General features: G+C 39.8%; 1 protein-coding gene across 6 annotated transcripts in view; it reads left to right on the forward strand.

Moving 5' to 3' along the window:
• Positions 1-18,733, forward strand: part of mctp2b (multiple C2 domains, transmembrane 2b) — a 57,924-nt gene that overhangs the window by 32,909 nt on the left and 6,282 nt on the right. For 5 of the 6 annotated variants that reach the window (XM_034680744.1, XM_034680743.1, XM_034680745.1 and 2 more), the window contains 14 exons: positions 1,137-1,279; positions 2,510-2,586; positions 4,602-4,716; positions 4,882-4,914; positions 7,044-7,214; positions 9,534-9,664; positions 10,269-10,455; positions 11,749-11,842; positions 11,937-12,039; positions 12,144-12,246; positions 12,422-12,523; positions 12,636-12,710; positions 13,794-13,913; positions 17,471-17,584. In XM_034680744.1, coding sequence (XP_034536635.1) covers positions 1,137-1,279; positions 2,510-2,586; positions 4,602-4,716; positions 4,882-4,914; positions 7,044-7,214; positions 9,534-9,664; positions 10,269-10,455; positions 11,749-11,842; positions 11,937-12,039; positions 12,144-12,246; positions 12,422-12,523; positions 12,636-12,710; positions 13,794-13,913; positions 17,471-17,584 — 1,568 coding nt within the window. The remainder of the gene's footprint in view (positions 1-1,136; positions 1,280-2,509; positions 2,587-4,601; positions 4,717-4,881; positions 4,915-7,043; positions 7,215-9,533; positions 9,665-10,268; positions 10,456-11,748; positions 11,843-11,936; positions 12,040-12,143; positions 12,247-12,421; positions 12,524-12,635; positions 12,711-13,793; positions 13,914-17,470; positions 17,585-18,733) is intronic. The other variant, XM_034680747.1, reaches the window with a different exon arrangement.

Genomic DNA, 18,733 nt, shown 5'->3' on the forward strand with positions numbered 1-18,733 from the left:
ACACAGATTGTACTTCTTTTATCCTTGGAGTGTAAATAATGTGTCAGAGCAGTAACTAACATCAATTATTAAACTGTTAAACCTAATCTGGTACCGTATCCTGTTTGTTCGTCTGCATGTGATAAAAAAAAAAAAGTCTGAAACACACAAAGATCTGCACTTGGTCTTCACAGTGCTGCCTAAGATCTGATTGGCTTCTGTTTCAGGAAGTTGTGGTCACATCGGTTGGAAAGGAAAGAAACCACATCCTCACTAGAAACACATGATAGATGACACTTTGGTCTCACTGGTCGGTCGAACCGTTTACTGGAATCCAGTTCATTTCAGTAACGTAGAAAGGAGGCAGGGTCATTTCACTTATTAGAGTCATTGATGATGACAGGTCAGTACATCAGAAAGACGGGGAGTGATGTTCTCAGTTGCAACATATTTCAAACTGAATAATATTAAAAAAAAAACTTTTCAGAAATTGTTGATGATCAGTTTGGTTCTGATAAATTATTTTGCCAGTGTGCCCTTATTTTCCTAGATATAGATATAGTGAGCTGGTTGTCAAAGTGGATTAGTAAGTCTTGTCTCATCTTAAAGGGGCTCTACTTTAACAACCAGCTTATAGTTCATTATCCTACTCATAATAATGATTTTGAAAGGATTTTATAGATGATTATATCTCTAGAAAACAGTCTTTGACTCTCACAGTTTGAACTGTTTCCATGTTAAGATCAGCTAACTGAGCTTTTATTACTCACATTAAACTGAACATTTCCTCTGCTGGTGACATTACCACATTAATCAATGCTGCACCTGACAGACTTGTTCTGCCTCGTCACTGTCTACGTCCTTAAACACTGCTGTATCCTATATTGTTTCTTGTTAAATGTTGACTTTATATTCCATCTTTTTTAATCTTGTGGATTTTTCATGGCGTACAGTTTTTCTGTCTTTTTGTCTTTGTCTCACCCCTTCTGTCTTTTTTCAGTGATTTGATCTTTCTTTTTAGTTATCTCACAGTAAACAAACAAACGTCAAATTAAACCAGACTTCTTTCTGCGCACTGATGAAGTGTTGCTATGTAAAGACCAATCCAAATCAGTTAATTAACACAGCTGTGTAATAATGTTGTATATCATTTTCAGGCACCAGCGACCCCTATGTGAAGTTCAAACTGGAGGGGAAAACGTTCTACAAAAGCAAAGTGGTTTATAAAGACCTGAACCCCACATGGAACGAGACCTTCTCCTTACCTGTGAAGGATCTGAGCCAGAAACTTTACATCAAGGTAGCTTTATATCCTTTTTTATGAGTTAAATGTATCAATGATTGGATCATTTGTTACTCAGACATATGTAGTTAGGAACTTCAGCTTTCTGAATGTGTTGAGCGTATTTCTGTGGGTGAGATTATTTTCAGTGCTCAACACAATAACTGTTATTGCACCTCAGCCCTAGAGGCATGCATAATTTGCAGCTGCATGGAGTTGGTCAACAGATGATTAACATATTTCATTCAACAACTGTTACTACAACACTTTACCTTAGGTCAACTCTTGTTTCAGCCTCCCACCCCTCCAGTCGAAACCTTAGAACCTGTTACCCTGCTTTGCACCAACAGTGTGAGCAGCATGTGACAGTTGCAGAATGGCTTCATTTTTATTCCGGCATGCATGTTAACAGATTAGAGCTTTCAGGCTGCCAGCATAGGCATGCACATCTCATGCCTTGCCTATTTTTACCACAAGCTGCAGTTCTTGGCCAAAGTAGAATGTTTTTTGACCTTGTACCAACTTAATATATGTTTGTGTATGTAGAATACACCCCAGGTGTGAAATAAAACCTATATCAACTCTTCCTTTTCAAAGTAAAAGCTGATATGGTGTTTCTAGGAATGACTTCACTTGTTTTTTCACATTGCTTTTATTCTAAAGATATGTCGGGGACAGTTATTTTGTGAATGGAGTCAATTGTAAAGCTTTATATTCCTTAAGTCCCTGGCCCTGCAAAACTTCCTTTTAAAAAATAGAACATAAATCTTTTAAGCCATAGTTATGCTGTGTTAATAATCAAAAAACATTAACTTACAGGAAAGATTCAGTCCTGTGCAATATCCCTGCTTTTTGTCTTCCTCTTTCTATGTATGCAATTGTTCTTACGCATGGATGTAAATTAAGAACCCATTTTAAAAGTTCATCAGATCGTTTTCTAAAAGCTAACCCTTTTAAACTTGTGTAGCACCTGAAACCACTCCTGCATAGGTATGGAAAGCAACCTGTTAGGTTAAAGAGTATCATTTATTCACGGTTGAACACACTCCCTTTCCGGTGTAGTAATGGTCTTCAAAATATTTATAAAACCAATAGATAGATTTAAAAAAATTGCCATAATTTAGATAAAACTTAAAAACAATTCAAGCACACAGCTTGTATGAAGACCATGGTGGTGTTTTCACAATGAAAACCATGCTCTCCTTAATGCTCTGTGTGTTAACAGCCTGTTGTTATTTGACATGACAGGTGTACGACCGTGATCTGACAACGGATGACTTCATGGGCTCAGCCAGCGTCACCCTGAGTGATCTGGAGATTGACAAGTGAGTTCCTCAGTGAGAGGAGAGCCACACTCTGAGTCACTGTGTTGTATGTGCTAAAAGCAGTTAACCCTGAAGACGTGCACTTTTAACAGATTTTGACTGCCAGTATTTTTACAGTTTAAATGTCTCTCAGTTTTTTTTATGGCCTCAGAATCATTTATAGTGAAGCATCCCTTAAATGTGAAGGTTATTATAAAGAATATAGATTTGTAGAGTCAGACAGTCAGCTGATTAAAAAAAAAACTTCTGATTGCTATTAAGTGAACACACACAGTTATTAAGACACTATAATAAGTGAGCATTTATTTTTTTCTGTTTTACAATCCTCCAGTATTTTAGGAGCCAAATAAAAATATATAAATAGAACTTTAGTTAGTGAATAACTTATAGTGTAACGGTAATTTATTCTTCCAACTTGCTGTCCTTTAAATAATCTCCTCTGATTCATCCTGAGACGCTTGGGGAGCCCCCAACCAACCACAAAACAACCGTTCTGACTTTTTACTCCATATAGGTATCGTGTGGGCTAACGGGGAGTTTTGCAAAAACTGTGAAAGGTTGTAATTTAAAAGGGTTCCACATTAATGAGTTAAACTATTTTAAATCTAAATATTATAATTATAATAAACTATCAGGACATGTGAAAATCTATCTTTTTCTCCTCTTACAAAATGTCAGCGTCAAAACACTCTTAAAGCTCCTGTGAGGAACTTTTGGTCTGTCCCAGTTTGGCCGCCCCTTGTGGTCAAAGAAGTGTGTCTTATCTCTTTGCTTATCATGTCCTGTACAGTTTGTATGTAGGGTTTTCTGACAAAGAGTCTCATCTTGCTGTGGTTCAATAACTCATGTATCAGCCACAGTAAATATGTCTGTAGACGTCTCCTCTGATAGCTACCCCATTGCAGAGGTTACAGGCATTAACTTGTACAATACAGGAGCACCAGTTAACCTACTTGGAAAAAGTGCCCACCATGTAGCCTTGGCCTCAACTCCTAACCATGTCATCCCCCACTATCTCTTCCATCTCTCCATCCTTTCAATAACAAAACTAAAAGCCCCACAAGCTTATATTATAAAGAAGTGTCAGTATACATTTCAGGCTGGTTTTATGAGCAACCGAAAAATTCCTCACAGGAGCTTTGAGTCTATGCACCAAAAACCACATTACTGTGAGCCATACAGCTGCAAAGTTCAGTACATCAGACTTGTGGTAAGTATATTAGAAAAAAACTCTTTTGTAGGGGTCTTGCCTCTCATGTTCGACACCGGGAATAAGACTTCTGCAGGAATTTTTGTGTTTAACATTTCTGTTTTTATTCAGCTTTTCTTATTGAAGCCTAAAGTCAGCAGGCAGCCAGTGTAGGGATGCTGAAACTGGGGTGATATGGTCACATTTGTTGGTTCTAGTTTAAAGCTAATCTTCTGCATTATGCCCTGTCTGTAGGTGGTGGATTAATTTCTGAATGAGACAAGTGAAGAGTAAATAAAGGCAGGAGGAAATAGAAGTGTGGATGAGTTTTTCTAGATCTTCAGCTGACATGATGGACTTCTTCATGGTTTAAGTTACTTTGTAGCAACCAGCTCTGCTGCCTTTGCCTGGATTGCAGGACAGGATGTTGCTCCACTTTTCTCTAACAGAGATGGTTGGGGTCCAGTAGCTCCTCAGGCTGCTCCACATCTGTGCCCAGTTAACTATCATCATTATACCGACTGTCATCACCAGCCTTAAACTGACATTTTGTGTCAACAGGCAGAATTGAAATGTGCTGGACTCCTTTACACAGTTTGATTTGATATGATGTGGGTGATCAGGTTGCCCCTGATGCTGCTTTTGCTATTGAAAATTGATTACCATTGTTATGGGATTTTTATAATTAATAAAAAAAAATTCATTAATAACCATATTACCTACACTGCATGAGTGCATTAACTCAGTGTTCAATATTGAAACTCTGCTGGTTTGTTTCCTCTCTCTGGTAAAATGTGTTTTTTAACTGAAGCTGAAATGTTTTCAGGGTCCACGAGATGTCTTTGCCCTTAGATGACCCGAACAGCCTGGAGGAGGACATGGGAAACGTGCTGGTGGACTTCAGTCTGTCGCGTAGAGATGGAGACAGCAAAAGAGGCCATGTGTGGCAACCTCCCATATATATTTACTGCATGTTGTCTAGCAGTAGGGATACTTGTGCTGCATTGTATTTATCACCCCTTGGTTTTACACATTGTTTTTGTCCATGTCGTACTAACCACCGTGTTGTTTTGTTTTGCGCCTAACATGCATGCTCCTGCTGACAGCGGTGGCCTCAAAAACAGAAACGAAGCTTTAGGGTAAGGCACGGTGAAGGAGCACACTGACAGACTTAAAGTGTACTTTTAGTAGGGATTTGACTAAATATAAAATAGAGACTTCAGATGCAAGATAAAAATGCGATGATGTATTGAAAGAGTAAAAAAGTTCTTAAATATGTATATCTAAATTGCCCCACAAGGTGCTGTAAAAGTGATTTTTTTTTTAAACATTTCTGTCATCTTCTCCGTCTGTAACAGGCATAGAAGTTGATCAGAGTTATTCATGTTTCTTTACACAAGAGGGCAGCAAATCACCATATTCTTTAGAGACTGTGTGTCTTCAGCAGAAGATGAAATCTGCTCAATAGATGTAAAAAGTCCCTTTAAGATTTAATATTAAAAGTCATCAACAGTCAGGTGTCACTGTGCTTGGTTCTAATGGACCTTAAAAAGAAGCAGAATCTTCAATGATCAATAAATATATTGTTTTAAAAATTGTGATGAAAGTAAAGTCCAGTTAGTGCAGGAACTGAACAGCTTCATCATTTAAAATCTTCCTCCTAAACAAACCTTAAGAGTTTTTGGAAAATATGTGTGTAATATCAGCTTTGTTCTTAACTTACAGGATATATTTATATTTAACCTGTTGTCAACAAATCCCATGAAAAGACCAATAATAGCAATATATTTATACTACTAACAAGATCTATCATCCAATCAAAAGCTTTATTTGCTAGATTTGTTAGCTTGTGTTGTTGTGCAATAATTATCATAATAATTAAGATGAACATGGACACTTCAGTTCATGACCCCATATAAACTTCTCAGCTGACACTAAAAGATATTCCGGAAATGTTTTCACCTCTAAAAGGCAAATATGTAGCTGTTGCTAAAAGATTTTATACAAATGGTGAAAATAAACTTCTTATAAGAAGTACAAATGTATAGAAGAGTAATAAGTCTAATTTTAGTTCCTATCTTCAGGTCGGATTTCCCTTGAAAAAAGCTGAGTCAATATTCTGCACACACCCTGAAGTGTCTCTGTTTAGAGCTCTGCTGGTAAAGTTTGAGCAACAATCAGGCCACTTACCGTCCCTGAATACAGCAAACTTAGATAACCATTAGAGAATTCAGAAGTATCGAGTGACAGTCTAACACATTGCATTTTGTTTTTCCATGGGATTTGTTTACAATAACAAAACATTTAAAAATAGCCATATCCATAGAGTCTGTTGGTTGTGTTCTTCACCCACAGAGCAGCTGCTGGATGCATGCTTTGTTTTTGTTCTCATCCCATCTGTACACTGTCTCTTCTGTGGTGCTTGAGTCTGTGAGCGTAAGCAGGTCAGCTCCGTCTGAAGGTGCTGAAACCCGCACATCTGGCATTTTTGCTCAATCTGGGATTAGTGCAGACACTTGTTTCCCTATCTGCATGTTTATAGATGGAGTTGCAGGCGCATAGACCTGTGTTTGGTAGCTGTGTGCATTACTGAACGTGTGAACCTAACAGTGTGGTCACTAAGTGCATGCTCACCTGCTACCTCAGACACTGCACGAGGTTTTAGCTCTGGATGTAAACCTGATGTTCTGCCTGTGCATGTGGCAGAATATCTTCAGACATCACAGTCAGCTTGATCTGCATTAATTGAATCTGAGTTAAATTTATCTCCCTACAGTGCCGTGTCTCCATGTAAGCTCAGCTAATTATCTTAGAATATGGCTCCCCATTATTATAAATGGAAGAGAGACTTAGCTCTGCATTGTAGCCATGCAGGCTTTAGCTAATCTCTGAGTGAAATTATGGAACAATTTCATGCTCTTTTCACTGGAGAAAAGCGATAATGCTATATCTCATTCTGTTTTGCCTGTTTTAATGTCCAAAGCACTGACATAGAGCGTCTCATCATCTGATTTGAATTAAGCTTTATTTGCTGTATAAGAGACTGTTCAAAGTAGCATTGCTTCTATTTGCTGTACTGGCTTTTTTAGTTACCTCTTTTTATTGTAAGAGAATTAAAATGATATAGATTTAATATTTAAATATTTTTAAATCTGTCACAATTTTCAAATTTCAGTGTTTATCATTCTGTTTTCTATTTGTTAAACTCAATTTCTGCCCCCTCCTGTTTCCCCCCCTCTCTCTTTTGTCTCATGTCCCTCTCCTGCAGTCAGGAGGCCAGTCTCAGAGCTTTCGTATGTCAGAAACACTGAGGAAGAGCCAGCTGTGGACGTCTGTGGTGTCAGTGACTCTGGTCGAGGGTCAGGAGCTGCCGCTGGACACGCTGGGAGGTCAGCTCTTTGTTCGCTTCAGACTGGGAGAGCAGAGATACAAAAGCAAGGTAGTGACTGATGTTATTCATCTCCTCCTCCCCCCTCCTCATTATCCTCCTTCTCCTCTTTGAATCTTTGTTATTCTAAAATCTCTTCCTCTGCACTGCTTCATTACCTTTCTATGCGCCTTTTATGTTCTGCTGAATTCCTAGACACATAACTTTATTGTTTTTCACTTCTCCATATGATTTCCTCTTTTTCTTTAGTTGTCAAAAACTCAAATCTGCAAGTCTGTTTTTTAAACCAAGGTGTATCAAGCTTGAGATGGACATCAAACATCTATAATAATAGTCCTCAAGTATCATACACTACATACTAACATACTTTTAACTGGTTGTGAAACAGATTGAAACTGATACTGAGGCTTCTTTATGATCCACATAAACAAACCAGACCATCAGCCTCAAGACATTTCTATATAGTGTTTTTGAATGCCTGAAAACCATTGTGAGGGGGCAGGTGTCAGACCAGACTTGATTGACAGCATGCTGAAGAGACAGCGAAATCAGCAATTATTCACAAGGTGTGACAGGGTTGGCTGTTAAAGAAAGCAGGGTGAGATTTTATTGTCAGAAAAATCTACCTTAGAATTCAGAGGAAGAGATCAGCAGAGGGATGAGATGTAGTTTCTGTCCACACGGGCCACCAAAAGTGACACAAATCATAAGTTCCTCAAAGGGGCTTTAATATTTACCTGCATGTTAAGTTTATGAAACCCTGTTATTTCTGTACACAAGCTTTGATACAACTACAGTGGTCTAATAAAGGTTTCCAAAAGTTTACCAAGAATAATATTCAAATGTGACAGTGCGGCTCACTGTTGAGTTGGTGTCTGTGTCAGTAATCTGGTTGTCACAGTATTATAGTTTCACGTTATGGTTATCTTGGCCCAAAAAATGTCACAATTACAATATTTTCATAAAAATAATGGGAAACTAAGAAAGGACAATGCTATAAGTCAAATTAAGGATAGGCAAGGCAAGGGTGAAGTGATGTTACGACACATTAGTCCATTACTATGAATCAGTTAATTACATGGTATGACCCTATGTTTATTTATGCCACAATATTAGTATTTGTTTGAAGATGGCTATCTTCAATTTCATTATATTGGGACCATAGCCTGTATAAAACATAAACGGACTCTATGATGTTACCTATTGGTTTTGAAGCAGAGTTTTAAACCCTATCAATGGTGGTCACCATATTGGAAATGCTAATTTCACCTAACTCTCATTAGATCATACATGAGGCAAAGGGGTGGAGTTGAGGTCCCTTGGCCTCCTCGCTCTAACTCTTCCGTTATAAAATAATCCACACTCCATCAGGATTAGATTTTTTGAATGGGTGTGTATTCGGCTTCCAGTGCTTTCAGAACCAGCCTCAAGTGGACACCGGAGGAACTGCAGTTTTCAGCAATTCTTCATCTCCCTCATTTTTCAAGACCGGAGGAAGCTATTGTTTGTAGGCTGAAAGATGAAATCATGCTTTGATCAAAATTGCTTTTAACTACTTTATACTACAGAATGTTGTTTACAAAAATGCCACTGAGGGTTTCAAGTCTATGTTTATTTTTTTTGTGATCAGAAAAATATTACTCAATAATGTGATATCCTCTGGCCACTTAAAAAGTCATGAAATAATGATATTATTTTTCACATGTTTCAGCTTGAATTTATGAAGAGCTGGTGTGTCTTGCTCTGCTGGACTAAATACGTTTCCACATAATTAATTTTGCATTCAGGTTTTTGAATCTAATACTGCGTCTACAGAGACCTTTAATTAATAAATCAGCACAAAACGAGATAAATGGATTTTGTTGTGTGACCTGAAATGCCTGAGCTGTAATCCGGCTCATCCTGGCAGCTGGATGATGTCTGGCAGTGATGATGCTCATTTTTCTGCACTGCTGGCTCTGTGGCTGCTGTCATTGATGATTATCTTGTTATTCTGCAGCATCATCCATTACACATCAAAGCTGCAGCACATGCTAATGAGCAGCATCGCTCTCTTCCTTTGTCTTTAATGAAATGAAGGTTCCATGCAGAAACAGTTATTGTCATACAACAGTTTGTGTTTCTGATGCAGATCTTCGGAGTCTACATCACAATTGTTACTTGAAAGTCAAATTTACGAACAATCTTAAAATTGTAAACCTGATCAATTTTCCTAATAAGAACCGTGACAACCAACTATTTGACTGACCCAATTTTCAAGCATGCAGAAAAAGTGATAATCTTCGTAACGTAACAGGAAAATAAAGGTGCTGTCGTATACTGTCAACGATCAATATGAAATAATGTAAGTTTGTCTTTAATGTTTGGCAGAATCACTGCAAAGTGCCAAACCCTCAGTGGAGAGAGAGGTTCACCTTTAACCAGTTTGCAGACGGCTCAGACCTCCTGGAGGCGGAGCTCTGGTCCAAGGAAGGGCGAAGGAATGAGGAGTGTTTGGGAATGTGAGTTTGCAGTGCTTTTATACCTCTGTGTATGCTGACCATTGTGCATGTGTATCCACGCATGGTTACCCTTAATGTTTGTAAATTTTCATATTCCTGTGACTACAATTGTACCCGCACATGTGCACCTTCATGAGCAGAATGATAAGGAGATCCTAACAGATTGAGGGATTTGTGAACCAATAAAATTCAGATTTAAGGAGGAAAATTCACAGGCGGACCATTTGTGGTGGAATCAACATGTCATTTTGCACTCATATTATTATATGACAGCTATCACAAGGTTGCTTTTTCTCAAAAGCATTATTATTTGGGGCGTCAGTTTGACTTAGAAGTTGAATTACCTGCCCCATGTACAGTCCCTGAAGCAGGCGGCTCAGGTTTGATCATGACCGACAGCTGTTTGCCACATGCCATTCCCCGCTCTTTCCTCCCAGTATCATTCTCTATTAATTGTCCTATCTCTCTCAATGGAAAAAAAAGTTAAAAGAATTGTACAAATATTACAAAATACACTGACACTTCCTCCTAAACAAACCTAACTGCTGATTAGACCACGTTCTGTCTCTGATCTGAAGGCCTGTATGTGTGTGATTCTGCACAGGTGTGAAGTGGACCTCACCAGGGTCCCTTTTGAACAGAGGCAGCTGTTCACACACACACTGGACCAGGGGAGAGGACGCCTGGTCTTCCTGCTCACGCTGAACACATGCAGCGGCGTCTCCATCTCTGACCTCTGTGCCGCACCGCTAGATGAGCCTCAAGAGCAGAAGAACCAGCTGGACAACTACGTCAGTACCTTCACTCTGCTCTGTTTATTCTACATCTGCTGTGCAGCGGTATTACTTCTTCACCTTCTGTACTTTCCCAGCAGAAGTGTCAGTGTATCTGACGTTTTAATGTGATTATTAAAAAACTCTGTACAAACTTTCGAGTCTTACGAGCAGCAGTTGACGGAGAAAGAGATCCTCACCCCACTCTCTAGAGGAGTGGGGTCAGTCCACAGTCTGTTCAGTCAGGTTAAAGCTCACAACGGCAGGTTATGTTTGAAAAAAGGCAAGTTAGCTTTTCTTCAAACTGCAAAGTAAAAATTCAATCAAACTTTTCATCTGAAGCTGCAAAAATCTTGAAGTAGCGATTCAGGCTTTCAATTTTTGGAGTCCGTTTTTGGCTCTGTAAACAGTTCCCAGATTCCTGCAACTCTTTTAGTGTTGAAGAGCTCAGCGATGGCTGCATCTACCTTTTTATGTGCTGAAGGTCAGTAACAAAAAGAAGTCCGCCCCATCAGTGTTATGTGGTGGTTTTTACATCCTCCTTTTGATAGCAGGTAGTTAGGTCTTGAGTGAAGGCACAGCCAGGCGGCATAGACAGAACAATGAAAGGAGACAGTTTCCATTTAAGTTATCTTGAGATGGACATGCATTGAAAAAAAGGTCCACCAACTCTAATCGTCTAAACCTTTTAAAGTACGCTGGAAGATTTGAAAAGGAGAGGATGGAATTTGTCTTTGGTGTCTGTTTTCAGATTTCTTGTGTTTTGGGTGATTTATACTTGGACATAGTTTGGGACTGTCCTGTAGTCATTTTCTGTTTGGATTATATGAAAACACATGAGGTGGCATGTTGCTCCCTCTGGTAAGTCTCCTAATGTAATGTTTTTTCAAACACCATTTTTAAGTTTCCATGAGTTACTTTGTACCCTGTGTTAATGTACCTTTCTCACAGCCACTGGTTTCAGTTTACTCAGGGAAAGTATAAAAATAAACCTTCAGTGTGGTGACATTAAGATGTGTAATCCATCATGGGGAGCATTAAGTTGGATTATCTGTTAAAATTGGATTTCAGTCATATTGCAGAATGTCTTCTTAATAGATTAAAATGATGTGAGATTTAAGAGTCAGCTGCTGAGGAGAAACTTTTCAGCTGCAGAATGAAAAATGAACAGACTAGACAGCAGTGTTTATTAGTTGTTCTGTCTTTGTTCTAATATATTTTTGTGAAATGAGCACTGTCTTGTTGGTGGTAGGTGCTCTCAGCTTTTTCTAATATCAGCCTAAAACCTTCTTTCTGCTGACTGTCCACCAGTGTTTGAAACGGTCCCTGAAAAACCTGCGTGATGTTGGTTTTCTTCAAGTCAAAGTCATCAAGGCAGTAGATCTCCTGGCTGCTGATTTAAATGGTACTTTTCCATTCATTTTTATTTATGATCTGTTTTATTTGGTTTCACTGGACAGAGGTAGATCAGAGTTTTGTATTTTTGTTGTAATCTGCAGGCAAGAGCGATCCCTTCTGTGTGCTGGAAGTTGCCAACGACAGACTGCAGACCCACACGGTTTATAAGAACCTCTACCCGGAGTGGAACAAAGTCTTTACATTGTGGGTCTCATTTTTACAAACCACATTTCTTACAAACACTACAAGATTGTTCATGTTTTGTAAGCTTGATCCTGAGGAGTCCCTTACCTTGTTTGTCTCTGCAGCCCTGTCAAAGACATTCATGATGTCCTGGTGGTGACCATCTTTGATGATGACGGAGACAAGGCGCCAGACTTCCTGGGAAAAGTTGCCATTCCCCTGCTCTCGGTACACACACCTCTCCTAGAGGTCTCTCCTCATCTATTACCACTCCTAGTGTAAATTAAAGTGAAGAGGGCGATCACAGCCCAACGGGTTGAGGACTTGCTAAGATGTAATCCAGCTTGACTGATGGTCAGGTTCAAAGCAGAGGTTAGCACCTGATGCCCTTTCTGTCCTGCAGATCCGCAGGGGACAGCAGATTGCATACCCGCTGAAGAAAGAGGACCTGGGTGGGCTGTCGAAAGGGACCATCACTCTAGAGCTGGAGGTTATTTTTAACCCTGTGAGTAAAAGTTCAGCTTGGAAGGAGGACATAAGTGCATGATGGCTGTGAAAGATGGGCTTGCTTCTGTCTGCTTTTTATCGCGTCATGATGATTCTTTTTTTTTTATAAGGTCAGAGCGGGTATCAGAACGTTCCAGCCACGGGAGAAGAGGTTCATGGAGGATAATCCAAAATTTTCCAAAAAGGTTTGATTCAACTGATTTAAAATCAAAATCAACATTTTGGGAGACTAAAAATATTTTTGCAAACATCAGATATGTTTACATACATTAGATTTTAACTGTAGTTGTTTATAGCCAAGTATGAAAGGTAGAACAACCTTCAATTCTGTTACCACTAAGGCAAAAAAAAAAAAATTCAAAAAATCTAGTGAAACAACAGATCCTGATAAAATAGTTTTAAATATGCTGGATTCTGTTGTGATTGAGATAAGTTGTGATTTTATGGACCAAAGCTTATGGCAGTTTAATCATGGCAATTAACATCAGGTTTATAGATTATGAAAGTGGTAGCAGGTGGTAGCCCTGAAATCCATAACATGAACCATTTCTGTAAACAAAAGTAAAGAGGGCAAGGGTCAAAGGTCACTGCACTTTTGACAACATTACCGTGATGTCTGTGGGATTAGAAACTTAAAAATGTGAGCAGGAGAAATCAAAGAGGGTGGTTGTAAGAATGTTATGATAAAAGTTCTCAGTTATCTTGTCAAAGTTAGCATGAACATTCTTGCTCTGCGTTATTTCCTCATAAGCATCAACCGCAAGAGGAAAGTCTTTCCTCTGCCTGATTTTGTTGAATTGGGTTTTAATTGACCCCGACTGTGCGGAGTTCTTGTCTGCTGTTATGCTGCATTAGTTTGATATACAGTGTGCAGGACAGGGTGCGAGACAGGGTGCCTGACTGTCTGTACTCCCCACAAAGGCTCATTGTTGTCAGACAATACATTGCTCACTAACGCCGAAATTGGCTTACACACTGAGCACTGGGCTGGTAACGTGCGGTGTTTCACTCTGTTTTAATGTAGAAAGTCTCAGTTGACAAAATCAGGTCAGATTACTGACATTTTTTAACCTGACCATAATGGCTCCTTCCAAAACATACCAGCTACTCTCATTATTTCACTCTCTGCCAGGGTCAGTTTCCTGTTTGGTATGAATACATCTTTTATAAATTCAAGTGTACACACATTATTAGGAGAACTTTTTTATCCATATTTAACTGCTGTAATATGAATGTGTTTTGCATGTTTTTTAATCTGTGTATTTCAGGCTCTGGCCAGAAACGTGCTGCGTGTTCAGACACTGTACAGGGCCATCATATCCACTATGCAGTACATCAAAAGCTGCTTCCAGTGGGAGAGCGTTCAGAGGAGCCTGCTAGCCTTCCTGGTAATATGCTTTAACTGCTTATCAACACACTATCTGCATTTCTCTGGGTTTTCCCTCCAAGCTGCGGAAGACAGGCGCTGTCTGGCCAGCCCCTGCTTGAACTCTCCCAGAGAGAATCTTAATCAATGCGGTGTTGGGCTCAGCAGAAATGCAGGCTTGGCCCCGACTCTCTGTTGGAGTGGACGCTTTTTAGTGTTGCGTGTCTCGTGGTTGCAGAGTTAAGCCTCAGCTGGAGCGGGTACAGTCCCAGTGGAGACGAGATAGAGTCTATTTTTGTTCTACTTCCCTGACAACTCATTAACCCTCTGTCCAATCTGTACTCAGTTTGATTTAGACCCCATTATGCAGACAGAAGTCCAATTAAAAGCCTCTTCAGAGATAAGGCTTATTCTCCATCCAGCCATTGTTTAATACAAGTGTTAAGCAAGTGTGAACACAGAAACACAGGACAAGCCTCTCAGGCCTAGTCTGGAAACTGCACAGTGGAGTGGGTGCTGATCTTTTTGACTTTCTTCTCTCCTAGATCCAGCTTGATTCAAACCAAACAGCCAGTTGTGCATTAAGTATGCAGGCAATCAAGGTCATGAAGAGTTCTTTTTGTTTTTGCTTTGGGCGTCCTGTAGATGGCACTAAAGTTTTGCTCAGCATCTTAACAGAGGGAGACTGGTGAACAGATACTGTACGCTGGCCAATAGCACAGTTTGTTCAATTTGCTGTGAAAAATGGGAGCTGCTACACAGAGCTGTTATCTGAACAGAAGCTACTATTTAGCTTTGAGCTGTGCATTTCGATTTGTAATTTAGGAAATCTTGGACCGACAGAAACTGAGCTGGCCAGGGTCAGCATGCTTTAATCACAGACTGCTTTCAATGAAAATAATAAAAACAGTTAATGCACACTGATGGCAGATGATTCTTTAAATCAAAATGGAGAAAATTACCCAACTCCCCCTGATAAATATTATGGATAATATTGTTGTTTTGCCTGACAGCTCAGACACACACTCACACAGTCCAGCACATATCACACAAGCAAGAACAAGCACACGCACACACACAACGCACGCACACACATGAATACACATCCTCCCACTGCATCTGAGTGTTTGAAAGACAGTACCATCTGTACTCATGTTTTCACACTTCCTGCCTTTTCAAGCCTCAGTGAGAAGAAATAAATGGCTGCTTAATATCGCCACATGAGAGTGATGAAGCAGAGCCTCACTCTACATGACAGGACAGAGAGACGATCTACCTGCAACATCTGCTGAGTGTCACACACCTTCATGCACAGCGCTTCGCTCAGTGCAGTTTGCTTCAAAAGTTCAGGATGTCACTTTCTTTCTCTGCCTTCCTGTCGTAAAAGAAACGTCTGTAAGCCATATTTGAGGAGATAATTATTCGTTCATATTCTGTATAACTTTCTGTCTTCAGCTGTAACTTTTAAAACTCATTACTGTTAAAGAACACTCCTGAGTGCACCCCTCTGTGTAATCCTTAACGTACAATGATGGTGGAAACTAAACATCAACTCCTGTCATGTTTTTATATAGTGTAGGACAGAAAACAAGATACTTAGATGTGATTTTCTGAATATAACAGTGGACCTTCATCCACAAATTCAGAGCTTGTTACTTCCAAACCACCTTTACAGCTCCACCAGGTTTAATAATTTTTTAAAACGAGTCAAAATAATTGAATGAGGATCCTGGAAGAATAATTTAATCTTATAGATTGTTTGACTGCTGTTTGACTTTTTAGATGATCAGTAAAAATGACTATTTATCCAACTTTTAGACTCCTCAGATCCAGGAGACGTTGCCTGTGCTTTTCTTAGAATAATTACGGTAATTCCACATTAGCAATACCTTTGCATTTAAACTCATTTTTAAACACTCTCCACAAATGTGTGGACCAAAGTGATGTGTGCAATGTTAGAGAAATATATGTTATTAAACATCATGATTAGCAAATTTTGTGAAGCTCACTGAAATTAATGCCACTCATATGTCCCACAGTTTAACTTTTCTTTATGGCCTGCGAGCAAGTTCAGACATTTGATCACAGTTTGACTAGTATTTTAAAACGCTTGACTGTAACTCAGTGTTTTCCAAAATTATGAGCAGTTTGCACAGCTATACTTTCAGTCTCATCTCCAATACTGAAAATATGTGACTTGAACAACTAAATGAAGAAAAAATACTTGCTTCAGTACTCTAAGGGGTTTGCTGCCATAGAGGTCATCTGTTATGAACATTACTTCAGTTAGAAAATTAAAGGCACTCTGACATCATGACTGCTCCTCACTTGAGCTATTGTTAGTGTTCTTTATTGTTGCAGTAAGAATTGGTCTCAATGATTGCTGTTGAGTGAAAGTAAGTCGGTCTGGCTTTAAAACAATGAAGGAGTGAATGACATCAGTGTTTCGGTGCTCTTGGATTACCGCTGTGCCATGCAAACCCTTCCTCCAAGCATTAGTGTGGAAATCCTGCTGCACTCTGAAAATGTGCTACCCTCTTGTTCAGTAGCTCCCCTAACATTAGGTAGCCTTTTATTTTTTTCTCTCTCTCTGATCTGGATTGTATTTCCAGAGCCCTTTTTGCTGTCAAAGACTGTGTAATGCCTCTCAAGCTGAAATGGGCTGCAATTATCACTATCTTTATGGCCTGAGTATACGTTTCCACCAAAGCGTGACTTGGCTTCCCCCTCCGTCCCGGCTCTCGCAGTCATGACAAAGTCCTCACTAATAAAACATAACCCTTTCAGTGAGGAATTGGTTTCATCTCCTCTCCCAGGCCCTGTTTTGGCTTATGATAACACAGACAAGAGCAGGCTTGGCTTTTTGCACATTAAAGCTGGTGCTGGTGCTGGTGCTGGTGGTGGGCTGGTGGTGGGCTGGGGGGGGGGTGTCTGCCATCTTTTATGTCAGTTGGTGCCTCAGAGGAGAGCGATGTCTTTACCAGATGTTCACTTCTATTTTTATTAGCGTATAAAAACCTGTAAACCCCTTCCCCACGCCTGGTGGCTCGCTGCCATTTTGGCTGCCGCTACCTCCCTGACAGGATTATTTTATCGCTCCATTTAGAGACATCAAAAGCCATAGTCCTTTATCCTCTTATCCTTTTTACCTGAGCCACGCACAGGTGGAATGTGCATCACAAGTGCCATTATGGATGCTAATGACATATTCACACACAGGCTCCCTGTGGCTGCGTGGTCGTCTTTAATGTACATGAGATGAGAGAGACAGAGCAATTAGACCAACGTGTTTAATGTCAATGCATATGCAGGGGGTGGAGGGCAAGCGAGTCCAGCTGAGCTGCGTGCTCGCCCTGCACAGAGAATGCAGAATAACCTCACAGCTTTGATAGTGGCAGGGTAGCCTTCATCCGTTGACCAGTGCTTGTGTAATCAATAGCAGATCGGATCAACCTTTAGCTAGCAGGGATTCAGGATCTATTGGAAATGTCTTAATGAAGAGCACTTTTTGTTTTATCCTCCCACCCCCCTCCTGTCGGCCCTCACTGATATCTGACCTCTGACCCCCTCTGCCTGCAGGTGTTTATGGTGACAGTGTGGTACTGGGAGTTTTACATGCTGCCCTTCTTCCTTGTCCTGCTCATCTCCTGGAACTACATGCAGATCCGTTCCGGTCGTGTCAGTCATGATGTGGTGAGTCCAGAACATACTCGTCGTCCACCGTCTTCTTGTCCTGCATCCCAAAAGTCCCCCCCCCCCCCCCCCCCCCTGTTTGTTTTGTATGATAAAGACCATCTTCCTGAACCACACTTTGTTCCCCTTGATTAAAAGCTGGTTTGTTTCCATAGCAACCAGCTGCAACCTAGCTACATAATAATAAAATAACACATAATACACAAGCATAGAAAAATCACTGGATAGACTAATGCATCGTATGATTACAGCCTCGGCTAATTTGCAGTTCTTGTCTGCTACTAACACGGCTTTCTTTTTTCAACCCCTGCTCTCGTTATTGTCCTGAGTTCTGATGTTTCTTCACTGTAGCCGGTCTGTTGGCCTCTTCTTGTTGTGACGGGTCAATTAGAAAAAGTTTTCAGTCCTGTGCTCACTAAAAGTCACAGTTCAGTGTTTTTTCTTTCCAGCTATTAACACCCTCCACTTCACAAGCTTCACAGAAAGGATGTTGTATCTTATGTGAGCTCGGTGTGGAGCAGCAGCTGTATTTACAGATGTGAGCAACTCAACTCAGACTGTAGGTTACAGCAAATTATATACACAGAACAATGTTCAGACAGTGTTCTTTATTATACACAGGAATCGGGAGTAAATGTGCTGTTTTACAAGCCTGATGAGCTGCAGCTTAGTCTTACCAATCAAATCAATTTAAGAATGTTCCTGTCAAAAATATGTCAAAAAAAGACACACTTACAATTATTTCATTATTAATCTGCCAATTATTTTCAGAGTTAATCAATAAATCTTTTGCTCTGTAAATGTCAAAAATTGTAGAAAATAGCTCGGCCCAGTTTCTGAAAGCCTGAAGCAATTCCTTCACATTCTGTGTTTTGACTGATATACTGTCAGGAGTGACAGTGAAACACAGCAAGAGACGATCAAACTAGTAAAGGACTGAAATTTTCTGAAAAATGACTGAAATATTCAATAAGTAATTATCATAATAGTTGGCAAGTCATTTTTATTCATCAATAAATCTGAAACATAACAGCTCTAACTACGTCCCAGAGCCTGAGGCGACTTCCTCCAGTTGTTTTTCTTTTTGTTTGATGTTTTTTTTAAAGATCAACAGTTCACATGAAAAAGAAAATAAATATTCATAATTGA

The sequence above is a fragment of the Notolabrus celidotus genome, chromosome 3 (assembly GCF_009762535.1).
Source record: "Notolabrus celidotus isolate fNotCel1 chromosome 3, fNotCel1.pri, whole genome shotgun sequence".
Taxonomy (NCBI): domain Eukaryota; kingdom Metazoa; phylum Chordata; class Actinopteri; order Labriformes; family Labridae; genus Notolabrus; species Notolabrus celidotus.